The sequence below is a fragment of the Psammomys obesus genome, unplaced genomic scaffold, assembly GCF_907164565.1.
Source record: "Psammomys obesus unplaced genomic scaffold, mPsaObe1.curated_primary_1811, whole genome shotgun sequence".
NCBI lineage: Eukaryota > Metazoa > Chordata > Mammalia > Rodentia > Muridae > Psammomys > Psammomys obesus.
Genome location: NW_026592509.1, coordinates 1,450,128 through 1,468,369, shown reverse-complemented (window position 1 = coordinate 1,468,369; position 18,242 = coordinate 1,450,128). Strand labels below are relative to the sequence as shown.

The 18,242-nt window shown below is 57.6% G+C and overlaps 3 protein-coding genes across 4 annotated transcripts; 2 read left to right on the top strand and 1 right to left on the bottom strand.

Moving 5' to 3' along the window:
* Positions 1 to 651: 651 nt before the first annotated feature.
* Slc17a7 (solute carrier family 17 member 7) lies at positions 652 to 12,345 on the top strand. Of its 2 annotated transcripts, XM_055613537.1 has the most exons (12): positions 652 to 852; positions 5,053 to 5,305; positions 6,142 to 6,260; positions 6,470 to 6,584; positions 6,659 to 6,746; positions 6,891 to 6,977; positions 7,069 to 7,211; positions 8,004 to 8,153; positions 8,272 to 8,404; positions 9,094 to 9,204; positions 9,497 to 9,624; positions 10,999 to 12,345. In XM_055613537.1, exons 1-12 carry the CDS (start codon positions 791 to 793, stop codon positions 11,290 to 11,292), a joined length of 1,683 nt encoding a protein of 560 aa, XP_055469512.1. In that variant the 5' UTR covers positions 652 to 790; the 3' UTR covers positions 11,293 to 12,345. The 2 variants fall into 2 exon arrangements, with proteins under 2 accessions (XP_055469512.1, XP_055469513.1); XM_055613538.1 differs by lacking the exon at positions 9,094 to 9,204.
* A 313-nt stretch (positions 12,346 to 12,658) lies between these two features.
* Positions 12,659 to 15,761, bottom strand: Gfy (golgi associated olfactory signaling regulator). The gene is made up of 4 exons (XM_055613602.1): positions 15,662 to 15,761; positions 13,661 to 14,847; positions 13,382 to 13,555; positions 12,659 to 12,920 (listed from the first exon to the last, which is right to left on the bottom strand). Exons 2-4 carry the CDS (start codon positions 14,826 to 14,828, stop codon positions 12,727 to 12,729), a joined length of 1,536 nt encoding a protein of 511 aa, XP_055469577.1. The 5' UTR covers positions 14,829 to 14,847; positions 15,662 to 15,761; the 3' UTR covers positions 12,659 to 12,726.
* Positions 15,762 to 17,325: 1,564 nt separating this feature from the next.
* On the top strand, positions 17,326 to 17,816 carry Pth2 (parathyroid hormone 2). The gene is made up of 2 exons (XM_055613396.1): positions 17,326 to 17,489; positions 17,642 to 17,816. Exons 1-2 carry the CDS (start codon positions 17,326 to 17,328, stop codon positions 17,814 to 17,816), a joined length of 339 nt encoding a protein of 112 aa, XP_055469371.1.
* The last annotated feature ends 426 nt before the right edge of the window (positions 17,817 to 18,242 follow it).

Sequence of the window (18,242 nt, the reverse complement as noted above, 5' to 3'; positions counted from 1 at the left end):
GTGCTGGGATTACAGGCGTGTGCCACCGCGCCGGCTGAGACAGGGTTTCTTTGCATAGCTTTAAAGGTCCTGGAACGCACTCTGTAGTCCAGACTGCCCTTAATCCGCCTGCCTCTGCCTCCTGAATGCTGGGATTAAAGGCGTGAGACACCACCGCCCAGCTCAAAAACCATTTTTTATTAATTCAATTTACATCTCGGTCATAGGCCCCTCCCTCCTCTCCTCCCAGCCCCACCCTCCCTTTTCAGAATAGGGGAGCCAAAAACCATTTTTTTTTTTTAAAGAGAGAGAGAATGAGAGAGAGAGAAAGCCAAAGGTCTGATGGGGAAGCGAGTTCAGGAGCGGAGAGATCTGTGAAGGAGAGACCCAAAGAGTGCAGGGCAATTTGGGGATTGTAGTGGGGCGCGAGGCAATTCAGAGTTCAAGCCCAAGGACCTGGCTTTTAGCTGGACAGGTGGAGACTCAAGGATGGAGGCGGGAGAGGATCTAGCCTGCAGGGCCGAGGGATTAGCGGACCGGCCTACCGTCTCCAGGTGGCGGGATGGAGGGGAAGGGCGGGCCCTGCCTGCCGGGGGTGGGACTTGGCCGGGTGGGCGTGGATGCCCCGCCCCACCCCGCCCCCGGCGCTGAGTCCCACGACAGCCCTGGGCAGCGGGCACTCGCAGCCTGGTTCCCCCCGAGCGGAGCTGCGGGGCCGGGCCGGGCCGGGGCGGACCCCGGGATCCCGGACGCGGCCGCCCGGGCCCGCGGGCGGGGGGATTGGCAGGGGACCCGCGTGGGCACAGCCACCATGGAGTTCCGGCAGGAGGAGTTTCGGAAGCTGGCGGGGCGCGCCCTGGGGAAGCTGCACCGGTGAGCCTGGTGGGGTGCCTGGGAGGGGAAGGGTGAGGACGCCCCCTTTCCACCCGGGAGTCGACGGACAGGGAGAAGAGAGGCAACACCCTGGCGTGGTGTAGGGAGGCCCACCCATCTGTTAAGGATTCCGTCTGTCCATGCTGTCCTTCCATCCTGCCTGGTCCATCAGCTCTTTTTTTTCCCCTACACATCAGCTCACCTTGGGCTCGACTTTTCTTTGGGAATGTGTATCCCACTCTGTTCTCTGGGTCCCCGTCCACCTGTCTCCTCGGCCTTTTACTTTAGATCTGTCTCCTCTCTCTCTCTCGGTCCCTCTGACTCTCTGCCCCCAAACCCTCTGGTTAGGAGCCATTGCGCTCTCTAGCAGTGCATCAGTCCTGGCCTCTCGCACTCCCCTCCCTCTCCTCTTCCCTGGACCTCTGGTCCCCTCTTTGGTCCCTGTCTCAGCATCTCTGTTTCTGTGGGCTGCTATCTTCCCACCCTGGCTCGCTCTATCTCTCCTCTTTCTCAGGTTCTGTCCCTCGAGGCATTTAATCTGGAGCTAAAGCGGATTGGGGCTGCTGGTTCTTGTCCTTGAGGGGGGTTAAGCTGAGAGTGAAGAGCTGGGGTATCCCAGGTTCCAAGGGCGGGGGTGTGTGAAGGGAGCTTCAGGCCACAAAACCAAATTAATCTTGGGGGTTAAATGGGCCTCCCAAGGGATACAGACTAGAACTGGGTGAGATTTGTTCCCACCAGTAGCCATGATTCCGGTGACCCCAGTGTCCCTTGAGGTAGCCTGGGCACCTCCCAGCCTCTTACCCCCAACCCCAGCTCTGGCTCCAAGTCAGAGAAATTACTCAGCTCTTGAGAAGCCTAAAAATATCTATCCACAGTGCGGGGAGGAGATGGCCTCGTGGGCATGCTGCCCTCAGACCCTGCTTCCTCCACACAAGGCCCCGGTCCACCTTTCCATGGTCCTCAGTCCCTGTCCCTGGGCCACCCGACTCTAATGTTAGTCTGAGAGTTGAGCTTGCGGTGCTCACCTCCAGATCCAAAGCTAACCCCACCCTCCGGTGGCATGAGGGATGAGGGTGGACAGAGGAAGGCAGGAGGGTGCAGGGTGGTGGTAGGGCGAGCTGAGACAGCGTCACCTCTCCAGTTTCCAATTCCCAGCCCCTCCCCACCCTTTTTTCTCGCCTCCTTTCACGAGTTTCTCAAAATACACCAGCGTGAAGTCAGGGGAGCTAGAGAAAGATGTGCTGGTGGAGGGGGCTGGGGGGTGACAGCAGGAGGGAGGTGTTCCTTAGGCCCCTCCCTTACTCTCTTCATCTCCCTTCTGGGTCTCTAGTCGTGACTTCGCTCTCTGAACTCAGAGACCTCAGAGCCAGGGTTGGGGAAGGGGCAGGCATTGATTTGCATACAAAATCCAGGATTTACTTTGACAGTGGGGGCCAGTAATGGCTGAGGACCAAACTTAACACAGGTCTTTTGAACACAGGTCATTCTCCTTCCCAAGCCTGAAACAAGAGCTACAGATATTCTTGGAGATGAGTGTGTTAGCTTGGGGGCTGGGGGGGGGTTCTCTTGGACCGGGTAACCCAGGGTGACTTAGGACATGTAAGAACCAGGAACCAGGGGCTCTTGATTCTTTCTGCGGTGTGGGGGTGGGCAGGAATAGATCAGGCCCAAGTAGCTTTCCTCTGGTGTGACCTTGGACCTGGGACATAAGTTTCTGGAGTCTCAGTTTTCTAATTCTACAACAGGAAGAGACCAGCAAACTACCAAGGAATAGGAAGAAAAAAATGCAGGAGTGGACAGAGAGAGCAGGAAGACACTGTTTTTCTTTGGCAAAACTCTACCTTAACCCTAAGAGACACATTCCCTCACCAAATCCTTGACCTAGCTGGGATCATCCAGAGAGGAGATGGAGGTTCTCTGTGACTCTTCTGTCATTTTGAGGCAAGGTCTCCTGCAGCCCAGGCTGGCCCTTGAGTTCTTGATCATCTTGCCTACATCTTTCTAGTTCTGGGATCTCGGCAAATGCTGCAGCTCCACGGGAATGTCCCTGTGTACTGGTTGGCTTTTCTCTATCCGTGTATGATATTCAGCATACTGTTTGAAAAGCCTGGCTTAGAGAGAGCTGACCTCTAACATAAATAACTGACATCAAAATTCAGGGGTTACACTCAACACCTCCAGTGTCAGAGTCAGTCAAATATCAGAGATCAACTTGGGTCAAACTCCAGTCTCACTGGTGAGGGTTCTGTGGGGGCGGCATGCAGGGCCCCTCTGCCCCGTGTTGTGTATTCTGGGGGTTTGATTCCCAGCTCTTGGTCTCTGAGCTCTCTCTTTGTGTCCTCAGGCCCCCTCCGCTCTTTGGGACAGGCTCTGGCTGCTTAGCCTTGGGTGGCCTAGAACTCACAGAGACCCTGCCTCCTCCTTAAAGCACCGTGATAAAGAGGGGTGCGTCACCTTAGGGCTTGTTTTGTGTGGTTGGGACAAAACGTCTGGTGTAGCTCAGGCTGGCTTCAACTGCACTACGTAGCCCAGGATGGCCTTGCCCTCCGGACCCTCCTGCCTCTGTGTCCCGAGGCTGTGGTTGCAGACTTGGGCGACACCAAGGGCTGTGCAGTGCTGGGGGCAGAACTCAGGCCTTCCCAGCTAACCAAGCACCCTGCCAACCGGCCTGCGGCCTGCGTCTCTGCCCACCCGGAAGCAATCCTCCTGCCTCAGCCTCACAGTGCTGGGATTGCCGGGTGTGGAACGACTGGCTTCTGCCTCCACTCACTTCTTCTCTGCCCCTCCCCGCGTCCTCACCCTCCCCTCGTCCTCCTCCGTCCTCAAGTCTCGGTGTGGGGCTGACGCTGTGTTCTTAGGCCCTCCCCCTCCCCCCAACCCGTCTGGCTGTTCTTTCCTCCCCCGTCCAGGCTCCCTCGCCTCCATCTGTTCTTTCCCCTTCCTGGGATCCAGCCTGATCCCCTGGCTGCCTACCCACCTCAGTGGGGCCACACTGAAAATCAAATGTCCCCACACTCCAGGCACATCATGGCTTTTGTCCCCCGGGTCTCCTCATCTCTCTGTTTTCTGACTTCAGAGCCTGTCTACTGCCCTCACACCACATCTCCTGAGTGTCAGTCAGTTCCCACTTTCTCACCCAAGTCTGTCTCCTGCTCTCTCATTCTCCGACCTCTCTCTCTCCCTGTTTGTCTCTGTCTCTCAGTCTCTGTCTCTGAGTCTTTAGCCTTTCGCTCGGCTACTCCGCCTGTTTCTGGCCCACCCCTGATAGCTCCCTGTCTCTCTGCAGTCTTCCTACTTCACTGGTCTCTTTGCTGCTGTCCTGGGGTCGGCTCTCCTGTCTCCAGCAGCCTTTCTGGCTGGGAGACAGCCCCTCCGTGAGCCCTATCCATCATTACAGACTCAATCCTGGACGCAGATCGGGCGGAGGCGAGAGTCACGCTGGGGATGAATGCGCCAGTCTCCCTACCAGGGCCATCTGTCCCTTGCCAGGACACCATTATCAGTCCTCCTCCCTGCCCCCGAGGCTGACAGTCTGAACCCCAGATTCCCCAGCGGTGCCTAAGCCAGACTGCTGGAAACTGCACCCAAAACCACATCTGTGGGAGTGGCTTTAGGCAGCGACGGGTGGACTTCAGCCCCACATCTGGGGCCCGGAAACAGGACGGGGAGGGGGAGGGGCCGGTGTGTATGTGGCCGAGATGGCTCCGAAGCATCTGCTCTGTTGACACCTTTGCACAGCCCTCTCCTTTGTACCTTTGCTGACTCAAATAGATGCAGGTCGGCGTCTGCTAGAGGGGGCTGGGGGCTGGGACAGCCTTGGAGCCCTGCGGGGCGGGCTCTCAGGCACCTGCTCTTTGATTCCAAAAGGTAGTGTAGAGTCTATAGCTCCCTAGCGGAGAGAGACAAGAGGGCCGGGAGGAGATGATTGACGATCTTGCCGAGAGTCGAGGCTGGAGAGGGCTGGAGAGAACTCCTGGGCTCAGATTCGGACTCAGATTCGGGGTCTGGGAAAAGACTTGGGTTTTGCCATGCACTCCTGTAATCACAGGCAGGAGAGGGAAGTCTGAGTTCTTGGACGGAGGGAGGGAAACGCAGGCCCGCATCCTAGCGAGGGCAGCCAGGCAAGGTTAATCGGAGACCCCTGCGTGGCTGGGAGGAGGGGCCTAGACTGCCGAGTCTCAGCTTCTGGCTGCCCTGCAGGCTCCTGGAGAAGCGACAGGAGGGCGCGGAGACCCTGGAGCTGAGCGCCGACGGGCGCCCAGTGACCACGCACACGCGGGACCCGCCCGTGGTGGACTGCACCTGCTTTGGCCTCCCTCGCCGTTACATCATCGCCATCATGAGCGGTCTGGGTTTCTGCATCAGCTTTGGCATCCGCTGCAACCTGGGCGTGGCCATTGTGTCCATGGTCAACAACAGCACGACCCACCGCGGGGGCCACGTGGTGGTACAGGTAGCTGCTCTAGTGGGCCCTGCCCAGGCCCGGCCCGTGGCCGCACTCCTGCCCTCTACAACCCTGCCCGTCTGTGCTTCCCTGCAGATCTGCCCTCCCTCCCTGCTCCAGCGTCCTCTCCTTCCTGATGTAAAGGAAGCTCCGCCTCCTTTTCATCATCCGATTACACCAGCTTTAGGTTCACTACTCATGGTCCATTTTGGACTTTCTTGATTCTTCACTTAAAAACGGCTCTGCCCCACGCTTAGGTTCCCAGGCCATACTCTTAAATAATTTCACTCCTATCCCAAGCTCCTTTCCAAATTTACCCCTGCCTTATCTCCGCCTAATTAGTTCTGGCCCACAACTAAAGCCACGTCCAAGCTCAGATTTAAGCTATTCGAACCTGGGTATTTAAGAAGCCATGTCCCTGACTGGGAAAAGAAAAGAAAAAAATCTTAGCTTGGTCTGTGGTTTACCTGAAAACCCTATCCCTTGCTCCATTGCGATGAGGAACAGCCCTAACTTAGCTGCTTCTTGGCCCTGCCTAGACCCCATACAGGTCTGTCCACACACAGGAGGCAGTCACCCCAACACTTGGGGCTATTCAGGGAGGGGATACTGAGGTAAGCAAGCAAGTAGAACCAGGCTTCTAGGCAGCAGCGCGTGTAGCTGAAGTGGTAGGGCAGGCCCTGGCAACATAGAAGGGCGGAGCTCCAGTGAGCTCTGATTTGCAGGTTTGGGCAGAGGGAGGGGGATCTTGCTGCTGATTGGCTGAGGTGCTAACTCTGTAGGTGCTGATTGGTGGAGGGTAGAGTCTGGAGGGCCGCTAGTTTGATGTGTATTTTGACCCGCAGAAAGCCCAGTTCAACTGGGATCCAGAGACTGTCGGCCTCATACATGGCTCCTTTTTCTGGGGCTACATTGTCACTCAGATTCCTGGAGGATTTATCTGCCAAAAATTCGCAGCCAACAGGTACAGTGGTGGAGTCTCAAGGTGGCAGAGTTTGCCCCCGTGTGTGGTGGGTTCGGCTCTGGGAATTTGGGAGGGCATATTTTAGAGTTCTGTTGTGGGCAGGAAGGGCAAAATCCTAGGCCCACTGGGAAGGCTGGGTAGGTAGGGCCGCACTCACACCTCACCATTTCCGGCGAGGCTAGACTCTCCCCCCCAACCTTTCTCAACAGGGTCTTTGGCTTTGCCATTGTGGCTACCTCTACCCTCAACATGCTGATCCCGTCGGCAGCCCGTGTCCACTACGGCTGTGTCATCTTCGTGAGGATCCTGCAGGGACTGGTGGAGGTAAAGCCTGTTTCCCCGAGCCCCGCCTCCCTGCCCCGCCCCCACCTCCTCTTGACCTGGTGCTCCCTCCCTAGGGGGTCACCTACCCTGCCTGCCACGGCATCTGGAGCAAATGGGCCCCTCCCTTAGAACGGAGTCGTCTGGCCACGACAGCCTTTTGCGGTGAGAGGAAGGGGCCGTGGCCCAGCTCCTGTGTGGGGGCCTGGGCTGTGACCTCGGCTAAGGGCGGCGGGTTCCGGGGCTGAGGGTCTGCTCTCCTGGATCTAGGGAAGACAGACCTGTTCTCTGCCTTCCTCGTCTCCTCAGGTTCCTATGCCGGGGCAGTGGTTGCCATGCCCCTCGCTGGGGTCCTGGTGCAGTATTCAGGGTGGAGCTCCGTCTTCTATGTCTATGGTGAGGGCCTCAGATGTCTGGTTCTGGGTGGCCCTGGGGCTGCCTGAATGTGGACCTCACCCCGCTCCCACACCCCTCCTGATCCCCTTAGGCAGCTTCGGGATCTTTTGGTACTTGTTCTGGTTGCTCGTCTCCTATGAGTCCCCTGCGCTGCATCCCAGCATCTCGGAGGAGGAGCGCAAGTACATCGAGGACGCCATCGGGGAAAGCGCCAAGCTCATGAACCCTGTTACGGTTGGTCACGAGACTGGGCAGGGAGAAGAGGGGTGTGCAAGGCTCAAACCTGGGCAGAAACCCAGAGAAGGTGGGACTGCCCAGCAAAAGGCTGGGGCCAAACGGGGCGTGGTGAAGCCTCCCAAGCTACTGGAGGGGCTGAGGCAGGAGGATTGCAAGTTCAAAGCCAGGCTAGGCAAATTAGTGAAGCTTAGTTTTAAAATTGGAAAGTGGGTTAGAGGGTTAGCCCAGTGGTCTCTAATTTGCCCAGAATCTCCTAGGGAGGGGCTGGGATGTGGCACAATGACAGACTGCTTGCCTAGCATGCATGAAGTCCTGGGTTTTAGTCCCCTGCTAAAAGTGGGGGAGGGGAATGGCTGGGCTAGATTTCATTTGAGGCGGGATGGAGTTTAGGAATGGCAGGTAGAAGGTAGGCCAATTTAGAGGCACCCGTGAGGCCTGGCTGAAAGCAGCAGAGGGGGGTTAGAATGTGAGATTTTGCTAGATGTTGTTGTGGGTGGGGGTAGACTTTGGGCGGTGATCCGATAGTGGTTTCACTGGGCTCAGCATTCCCGGCTTATCATGGGGAGCGACATCGGAACCTGAGGAACCCCTCGGTAATCAGGACCCATCCTTCACCCTTGCAATGGGACTTAAGTCTGGTAGTTAGCATTCCCAAGTCCTCAGGAAAATGTGTGGCCGGTGCTAGAGGGTCCAGGGAGCTGTCATGGGGTCCTGAAGGGCACAATGTTTCTAGGCCCTGTTATCTGTCTTAGCATGGTCTGCTCTTGTCTCCTGTCTACGCCCCCACAGAAGTTTAACACACCCTGGAGGCGCTTTTTTACGTCCATGCCAGTGTACGCCATCATCGTGGCCAACTTTTGCCGCAGCTGGACCTTCTACCTGCTCCTCATCTCCCAGCCCGCCTACTTTGAAGAAGTGTTTGGCTTTGAGATCAGCAAGGTGTGTGTGGGGTGGGGAGGTTCAGGAGTGGGGGGCTCAGCGGGGTGAGGGTGCCTGCGCCCCTAGGCCCGTGGGGAGGAGGAGGTGGTGGTCACCTAAGAGGCGGCTTCCCTCACAGGTGGGCCTGGTGTCTGCGCTGCCTCACCTGGTCATGACCATCATCGTACCCATTGGAGGCCAGATTGCCGACTTCCTGCGCAGTCGACGGATAATGTCCACCACCAACGTGCGGAAGCTGATGAACTGTGGGGGTGAGTCAGTGGGGGCCCCCGGGTGGAGCAGATCTCAGAGGGTCTGACGGGCAGGGCGGAGGCGGGGTCAAGGGCGTGGCCCACCCTGAGTCAGGGGGTGTGCTGGTTTCACAAGGTCAGGTTTGGAGGCCACCTCGTAGACGAACCGAGTGCCGAGCGAGTGCAGACTCAGGTAGTGTGAGGAGACAGCAAACTTGAACTTAAAGGGTGGGGCCTTCACGAGGCCAGCTGGACCCAGACGTAAACTAGGCTGGGAGTGGGGGGCTGCAGATGGGGGACTGAGTAGGCAGGAGACAGGCTGTAATGGTGGTTTTAGGGAACAGCAGGCTGTGCGAGTGGGAATCGGGAGAGATGGAGTCCTGAGTGGGGTCTCGAGTCTCCTTATATGATAGGGACACAGAAGTGAGGCTTGAGGGTCCAGAGATGGGCTATTGGATCTCAGGAGTGTGGCCTAATTAGGAGGTGGGGCCACAGAGGGTTCTTTTGAGGCAGAGCAGCCAAAGGCCGTGGACTGGGTTGGGTACTTGGGGTGCAGGACCTGTTCTGATTTGGTAGAACCAGAGTCAGGTCTGCTGCAGGTCAGGGGTGGCCAGAAGGGGGCAACAGAGTGGGCTGGGGCGAGATCGAGGCTGGGGGCAGGGTGGACAATGGGGTCATGACGGGCCCTTGGGAGACATGGCCCTCCTCAGGTTTCGGAATGGAAGCCACACTGCTGCTGGTCGTCGGATACTCACACTCCAAGGGCGTGGCCATCTCCTTCCTGGTACTGGCTGTGGGCTTCAGCGGCTTTGCCATCTCTGGTGAGAACCCAGATGAGCATCTTGGGGTCCTGGAGACAGCTCGGTCCTGAAATGGGCTTCTTGGGAACTAGAGAGATGGCTCGGCACTTGAAAAGCACTTGCAATTTGGTTCCCAACATCTACCCTCCTGCCCGAGAACCCAGCTCTGGTGGAGCAGGCCTCCTCTTCTGGACTCTGTGGGCACTGCGCTCACACGCACGTGCACACACAAACATCCCTGATACTTATGGGGCGGGTGTGGCACTGCTGAGTTGGGGCCTTGGTGTGACATCTGCTGCCTTGATACCCCCAGGGTTTAACGTGAACCACTTGGACATCGCCCCTCGCTATGCCAGCATCTTGATGGGTATCTCCAATGGCGTGGGCACGCTGTCCGGGATGGTGTGCCCCATCATCGTGGGCGCAATGACCAAGCACAAGGTTAGTGCAGCCCTCCCAGTGGTACCCAGGGCTCCTCCTGTCCCTGTCTTTCATTTCTTCCTTTCTTTCTTTTTGTCTTTCTTCTGAGACAGGGTTTCTCTGTGCAGCCCTGGCTGTCCTGGAACTCGCTCTGTAGACCAGGCTGGCCTCGAACTTAGAGATTTTCTTCTCTCTCTTAAAAATCTGTTTTTATTAATTTAATTTTTTTTCTTTTTTAAATTCTTTATTAATTACACTTTATTAACTTTGTATCCCCCCTGTGGTTTCCTCCCTCCTCCCGTTCCAATCCCTCCTTTTCTTCCCCCTCTGCATGTATGCCCCTCTCCAAGTTCACTGATAGGGGAGGTCTTCCTCTCCTTCCTTCTGATCTTAGTCTATTAGATCACATCAGGAGTGGCTGTATTGTCATCTTCTGTGGCCTGCTCCACAGAAGGAGCTGCTCCCCCCTCAGGGCGAAGTGATCAAAGAGCAGGCCAATCAGTTCATGTCAGAGACAGTCCCTGTTCCTATTACAAGGGAACCCATTTGGACCCTCAACTGCCATGGGCTACATCTGTGCAGGGTCTTAGGTTATTTCCATGCATGGTTCTTGGTTGGAGTATCAGTCTCAGGAAAGACCCCTGTGCTCAGATTTTTTCATTCTGTTGCTCTCCTTGTGGAGCTCCTGTCCTCTCCAGCTCTTACCGTTTCCCACTTCTTTCCTAAGATTCCCTGCACTCTGCTCAAAGGTTGCCCATAAGTCTCGGCATCTGCATTGATAGTCTGCAGGGCAGAGCCTTTCAGAGGCCCTCTGTGGCAGGCTATTAATTTAATTTTTATTAACTTCATGTGTGTGAGCTAATTTGTGTCATGGAATGTGTGTACAGGTCAGGGGACAACTGTTGGTTTTCTCTCTCCATCCTGTGTGTCCTGGGGATAGAACTTGGGTCATCAGTGTCGGCAGCACCTCCACCGGCTGGATCATCTCATCAACTCTATTTTGTTTTTTTGTTTTTCAGTCAGAGTCTCACTCTGTAGAGCAGACTGGCCCTGAACTCACAGAGCTCCCCCTGCCTCTGCCTTCTGAGTGTCTGGATGAAAAGTGTGTGCTCTTACGTGTGTGTGTGTGTGTGTGTGTGTGTGTGTGTGTGTGTGTATACGTGTGTGTATACGTGTGTGAGAGCTGAGCCCACAGAAGCCAGAGGGCATCATGAGCTGCCTGATATGAGTGCTGGGATCCGAACTTGGGGTCTTCCTCAAAAGCAGTAAGACGTCCCCTAATAGGCTGTTTTCAAGGGCAGCGTCCCCTCAGCCCTCTGGCCACCCCCTCAGGCGTCACCACAGAGGCCGAGATGGAGGTGTACATCTTCTGAGCCTCTGCTTGTGTGCCCCCAGACTCGGGAGGAGTGGCAGTACGTGTTCCTCATCGCCTCCCTGGTGCACTATGGGGGCGTCATCTTCTACGGGGTCTTTGCTTCGGGAGAGAAGCAGCCGTGGGCAGAGCCGGAGGAGATGAGCGAGGAGAAGTGTGGCTTTGTGGGCCACGACCAGCTGGCTGGCAGTGATGAGAGCGAAATGGAGGACGAGGCTGAGCCCCCCGGGGCCCCCCCTGCGCCCCCGCCCTCCTATGGGGCCACACACAGCACAGCTCAGCCTCCGAGGCCCCCACCGCCCATCCGGGACTACTGACCATGTGCCTCCCACTGATTGGCAGTTTCCAGGACCTCCGCTCCACATGCCTCTAGCCTGAGCGGCAGTGTGGAGGGCCCGCTCCTCTCTGTTCTGCCTCAGGCTTAAGATGCAAGTCTTCCCTTGTTCCCAGTGCTGTCCAGCCAAGTGCTGTCCCCTCCTCCCTTCTCAACTGCCTCTCACGGGGGTGAAGCTGCACACTAGCAGTTTCAAGGATACCCAAACACCCCTGAAAGCTGTTCTCCGCTTGTTCTGCCTGTGTGGTTTCAACTCTCTTCTTTCAGGGCTTTATTTGGATGGACAGTTCAACCTTTTTCTCTCTTGTGGTTTTGAGGTTCCACCCCTTTTCCTAGGACCCCAGGGATTCTCAGGCTACCCCGAAGTTATTCAGTGGTCTCCAACTCAGAAAAGTCATGGTCGTTCTATATCAGTTCCAAGGCTATTGTGCATTTCCCAAATTGGTTCAACCAAGCATCAACCCCGCCATCCCCAGGACTGATTCTCACCAGCGTTTCTGAGGGGAAATGGCAGTTTCAAGTCTCCCCACTCCTTACTTTCCTCCTCCCCTCACCAGCACACAGTGCGGACCTTGCCCTTAGCTTATACAATGTCCAGGGAAGTGGCCAAAATGGCCCTGCTCACCCTGTGCTCTTTCTGACTCAGTTTTCAGGTCTAAGTAGTGGCTGCTCAAGGCTATTAATTCAGTGGCTGGTCGCCACCACTCCCCCCCTTACCGTGGTGGTTTCAGGATCTCCCCACGCCCCCAAATCCTTGCACTTTATTCTCTTGGGTGGTTTCAGACTGCCCTCAGTTTCTCAGTGGCCATTTGTGTGTCCCTCAGGGGCTAACTGACTCCCAATCTGGGGTGCTTCCCCTCATAGACACCCCCCTTTCAGCTTAGAACCTGGGGAAGGTGTGTGAGAGAAGCTACGGAATCCCAGCAAGGGGAGTGGCTGGGAGAAGGGGGCTGTTCCTGGGGCAGGTTGTGTCTTGGTGTCTGTCTCTGTGACGTAAATCCTGCCCTGCCCCATCCCACTCCCAATAAATGCTTTGGTGTACAGATTGCGTTGTCACCTGCTGTGGGTCTCGGGAGCCGAGAAAGGCCCCCAGCCCTCCCCCGCCCTCCTCCTCCCCTCCATCCTCCTCCAACCCTCCAGCCCTCCCTCCTCCTCCCCTCCTCCAGCCCTCCCCCCGCCCTCCTCCTCCCTTCCACCCTCCTCCAGCCCTCCCGCCCTCCCCCTCTCGCTCTCCTCCAGCCCTCCCCCGCCCGCCCTCCCCCCAACCCTCCCCCCCAGGCTAGGGTTTCCCCTTGCCGCCGCCTCGGCTCCCACATCCCCCGGCACCTCCGCCAGCACTCAGTGTAGACTCGTGTTCCTGCCCGTTTATTGGGAAACCCTGCGGACCTCTGGGGTCCCTCTAGGCGGTGAAGCTGGGTCAGACGAAGTTGGGGGACAGCGCGGCGGGCGACAGGGCTTCCAGGCGCTGCGGCCCGCGGGGCGGAGGGGGCAGCTTGGGCGGCAATGGGGGCGTGGAAGGCGGCTGCTGCGTGGCGATGTGCGAGGGCACCCACGCATCGGGGGCGTAGAAATAGAGATCCAGCGGCTCCTTCGGGGCATCCAGGTGCGAGACTGCAAGGGTGAGGGCGGGGTCAGGCCGCTGGCCAGGGTCCGAGAGAGAGGGGCTGGCTGGGCGGGTTGAGCTTCAGGATTTGGGGCGTGGTGCAGAACCAGGCAGGGCATGCGGGAGCTGAGCAAGTTTCTGGGCAGCTGGGAGAGGGCGAAAGAGACAGACAGACAGGCACGGAGAGACAGAGAGAGAGCATGCCTGTGTGCAGGCAGGTGTGTGTGTGTGTGTGTGTGTGTGTGTGTGTGCGCGTGCACGCGCGCCTGTGTGTGTTGGGAATCTGGGATACATAGATCCTCTCTCAGAGGGGGGGAAGTGAGACTGCAGGGGACGGGGAGGGGCGGGGGTGGGAGAATTTCAGATCCAGGGGCCTGGGCCCAGACCATGGTGGAGTCAAGCCTTACACTTACCTCCAAAGTCCCCTGTAAGGCTGGGTAGGGTCTTTCTAGGGTGAGCAAGCACTCACCTGGTTCATCTCCTCTGTCCCGGAGCCGGTGGTGTGCGAAGGACCTGTGTCTGGAGGCCCGGCGGTACAGGCACCACATCAGGAGGAAGATGCCAATCAGCATCCCTGTCCCCGCGAAGAACAGGCACAGAGCCCCACCGGTGGAGCCTCTTGGGCGGCTGACCAGAGCTACCCCTAAGGGGACAAGACAGCCATCTGAGCAGAAGGCCTCCTCCCTCACCCCCAGCCCTCCTCCCTCACACCCAGCCTCCTCTTTGAGATCCACAGCCAGGCCCTCACCAGTCTCCTTCACTCGTTCCACCACGATGATAGTATTGACTGTCTCTCCTCGGCTGTGTCTCTGAGGGGCCTGAGGCACGGCAGGGGCTATCTGATTGGGGTGCTCTGGAGGAGCAGGGGGCCCCGCAATCCGTGCTGAGGGAGGAGGGATATCTGACCCGTTAGGGCCTGAGTTCTGGGGTACATTCAAGTCTTTGGTCCCAAGGAAACCTGAGGTGGACAGGCCAGCGGTGGCAGCTTGGGTGGCTGCAGGGGCTTCTGGGCTGGGGCTCAAGCCTGGCTCAGCAGGAGTGGAGGCGGCCTCTCTCAAGGTTGTTGTTGGTTGGGTGGGGAGACTAGCGGGGATTTCCAAGTCAGAAGTCATAGCCCTCTCTGTTGCATTTTGGTTGGGGGTCATGGGGAGTTGTGTTTGGGGGATGTCAGTGGGGTTGGAGTTGTGGGCAATGAGAAATGCTGACTGTGGAGTTTCTGTGGGGTCAGGGTGGCTGGTTGGTAGTGATACAGAATTTAGTTTTCTGGTGGTACCAGGATCATAGGTCTCTAGGGGTTTGGAGCTGAGGAGTTGGGTGGGGCTAGGACTTGGTATCTTAGGCCCTTCACTGGGTGAGGGTTTGGGGGTGTCACCTTTGGGGAGTTCAGGGGATTCATAGTGTATAGTTGGTGTAGGGTCAGTGTGTACAGGCTCAGGAGAGTCTGGGAGAGAAGAGTTAGAAGGATTAGGTTGAGAGGTTTCGGGAGCTCCAGACTGGGAAATTCTAGTCAGGTCAGGTTTGGGGGTCTCAGAGGATTTCGGGAGTGTTGCTTTGGAGGGGCTCATTTGTGAAGCATCCTGGGATTCTGTTCCTGCGGCTGTGAGCTGGTCAGGCTTGGGAGTCTCTGGAGAATATGAGAGGTTGAGCCTGGGGGTCTTACTTGGGTTCTGTATGGAGATGTGAGGGGAATCTGAGGGTGGGGTCTCGGATGGCTCCAGGGGGGTGGGTGCAGGGTACCCTGGGGTAGGCTCCAATCTAGTAGAATTTTCTACAGCACCAGTGGGCATCCCAGAGGGCTGGGCTGTCCCCTGGAGGTGGGAGCCCACAGGCAGAGAGGCTGAGGGAGCTGCCCTGGAACCCAGACCACCGAGGAGGAAAAGGAGGAGGAGGAAGAAGAAGGGGCTGAAGGGCTTCATGGTTCAGAGATGCTTGTAGCTGTGGAAGGAGTTGGGAGGAACCGTTAAGCCAAATCTGTCACTGCCCCCACCCAGAGGCCACACCCACCACCCACCGGCTCCCAGAGGACCAGGTCTGTCTAGGGACCCTGGCAAAAGCCACTTGCAACTCCCTGGAGGCTGTGGGGTGGTAACTGGTCACCAAGGAAACGGGAGTTAGGGATTCTTGGGAGTGGTAGCACATTTCCCAGTAGGTTCCCTGAAAAATTGGCATATAATGACACCTTTCCAAGGTCCCACAAACATCTTCTGAAGCTTTACCTTCAGAAGATGTCAAATGGCCAAGGGGGTTTGGGACAACCTTCCCCCAGGGCTCTTAAGAGGCCAGGACTACGCAGGCTTTAACACTAGAGGAGGGTGCAAATGAAGAGCTGGGACCAGGCTGAGTCAGGGGGAGGAAGCAGACTCTGTGGTCCTGGAAGGAAGCTTGGGCTCTGAGTCTCAGGGTGGACAGCAAAGGGTCCGTGTCTCTGGTTCTTGCCAGAAATTAGGAATTTAAGAGATTTTTGAATATTAGGGCCTAGAAGGGGGCTTAGGGTCTACAGGGGGAAAGGACACAGGGTCAGTGGACCGTGGGTTAGATGGTGTCTGGATCTCAGAGTTCCAGGTCTTCAAGACATATGTAGGGATGTCAGGTGTAGACTCCTCGGCTGATGCGGGTGGACACAGGGTAGTAAGCGCAGCCCCTGTCTACAGAGGGTGGAGCTAGGGACCCGGTAACTTCTGTGGTGGGTTGGAGATGGAGGAGTGAGCTTGGGTGGAACAGGGTCACTTGGGGTCATGGGGTCTCTTACCTGTTCAGTGGTGTTCAAGACAACAGCAGATGATCAGCGCTGGACAAAGAGACAGGCAGGGACTGTTGTTGAATGGTGCTGGAAGGGGCAGGCAGGAGGCTTCCTGAGGCACACAGGTGATGGGTGACGCACCTGACCCCTCCCTGGGGAACTCTGAGAGCCTAGCAACAGGCTGATGTTCTTAAAGAAACAGAGACATAGGATATCATCTCTGTGGCAGAGTAGGAAGTTAGGATTTAACCAAGCTATGTTCTATTTGAAGCCAAGGTTTGGCCAGGTAAGATGGCACAGGCTTTTGGGATGATAAGGTAGAAGGGGTATGAGTTTAAAGCCAGCTTGGGTGACAGACATAGTGAGACCCAGGCCAGCCTGGGCTACAGCGACTCTAAAACAAAAATAAAACCCAATCAAACACACACACACAAAAAAAAAAAACCACTCACCCAAACTACCAACCCAACAGACACAAGACAGTCTCTCTGCCTCTGTCTCTCTGGTCCCATCTCTGCAGCGGTGGGCACACCTTTAATCCAGCACTTGGGAGGCAGGGGCAGGTTCAAGGCCAGCCTGGTCTACAGAGCGAGTTCCAGGACAGCCAGGGCTACACGGAGAAACCCTGTGTCAAAAGACAAAATGATGAGGCCTAGGACTTCTCCCGTTCCCCCACCAAATCCAAGGATCTAAGTCCCTGGTACTTTCTACTTTAACCCCACTAGGCCACTCAGTTCCCTTCAGACTGAGGAATCCAGGTGTCCCCCTTGCCAGAACCCAGGAGTCTGGGGTTCTGTCTTGACCACCTTTAGGTTTGGGATTCCAAATTTGGTCCCCTCCTCTCTGTGGAGGTAGGAGTCCAGGCCCCTGTCCTCTTTGCCCAGGATGTGGGAGGAGGGGTCCCTCTTTACTCCTCCCTCCTCTTTGAGACAGCCTCACGTTTGCAGTCCTGGGATGGCAGGCCTGCCGCACCCTGGTGGCCCTGGGAGTCCCTTCAACGTGCGGCTGTGGAGGACTGGACCCTACTTCCCCATGCCCCAGTGTCCCTTGTGGTGAGGGGAAAGACATCCCTGCCGAAGCCCAGGGCCTCCTGTGTCCCACTTCACGGTGGTGACTTCACCTGTTTGCACGCGGCTGCCTCTTCTCTCTCCATCCCTGCCTCTCTGCTGGGCCTGCCTGTCCTCTCATTTCCAGAGCCCTCAGTCTTTCTTCCTTCATGTTATCCCTTCCAAGGCACCTAGTCTTTGTCCTTCCTTCCCCCGTCTCTTCCTCCTCTTGGATCTCTCTGCTCTTTCCTGCCTCTCTGTGTCCCCGACTTGTGTTCTGATGGTCCCCCTCTGCAGTCTCTATTTTTATCCCTCTGACACACCCCTTATGTCCACCTCTCTGTCTGCACCCCCCCTTCTTCAGTACCAGCTCCGGGTCCCAATTAGTTGGTGGCGGCCACGGCAGCACAGGGCCCCACCAGGCTTCTCATTACCGCTGGCGGCTCCTAATGAGCGTGGGGTGGAGTGACCCCGCGCCCCCAGCCCGGCCTGCGTCACTGCTGCCGCGGGGGCTGTGCGGGTATATAAGGAGGGGCGTGAGCCTCGCTGCCAGCGCCCAGTGCACGGTAGGGGGGCCCGCAGGAGGCTCTGGGGGGTTGGATGGTGGGCGCCCGGCTTCTGGGCGGGATGGTGACATCCAGATCCTGTTCCCTGTGTCCACAGGTGATGGAGACCTGCCAGGTGTCCAGGAGCCCCCGAGAGCGGCTGCTGCTGCTTTTGCTGCTGCTACTGCTTGTGCCCTGGGGCCCTGGCCCTGCTTCCGGTGTTGCACTGCCCTTCGCTGGTGTGAGGTAGGTGTGAGGTCCCGGATACCCAGGGAAGGGAGGAGACGCCCCGAGGGAAGGCGAGATGCCGGCGGGGAGGGGCAGGGGCGCTTGGCGTCAGTCTGCAGTGGGGACCCGTGGGGACCCGGCGCGCGGTCACCGCACCTCTCCTCCCGCAGCCTCCGCGCCCCGAGCCGCGCCTGGGCGAACTTGGGTACTCCCCTGTCTCGGCGCAGCCTGGCGCTGGCGGACGACGCGGCGTTTCGGGAGCGCGCGCGCCTGCTGGCCGCCCTGGAGCGCCGCCGCTGGCTGGACTCGTACATGCACAAGCTGTTACTACTGGACGCGCCCTGAGCCCAATAAAGAGCCTGCCGCGCCGCGCCGCGCCGCGCCGCGCCCGCGCCTCTCTGCTGCGCGGCCCTGGCCGGGCCGTGTGGGGAGGGCCCAGCGGGCGCGGCCTCGCAGCTAGACCCCTCCGCGTCCGCGCCGCTCCCCGCCGCCCTCGTGGGCCCCCTGGGGTGTCCGTCCCCAATCTCTTTCCTCCTCCACATCTCCGCTTCGCTCTCCGTTGCTCACAGTCGTGAGGCCTCTGATCCAGCTGAGACGGGTGGAGTTTTTCTTTTTTGGTTTTCTTTTCCGAGACAGGGTTTCTCTGCGTAGCCCTGGCTGTCCTTGAACGCAGAGATTAGCCTGTCTCTGCCTCCCGAGCGCTGGGACTAAAGGCGTGGCGTTTCGCCACGCTCTGTTGTGTCTGGGTTTCTTTTTTAAAAAAAAAAAAAA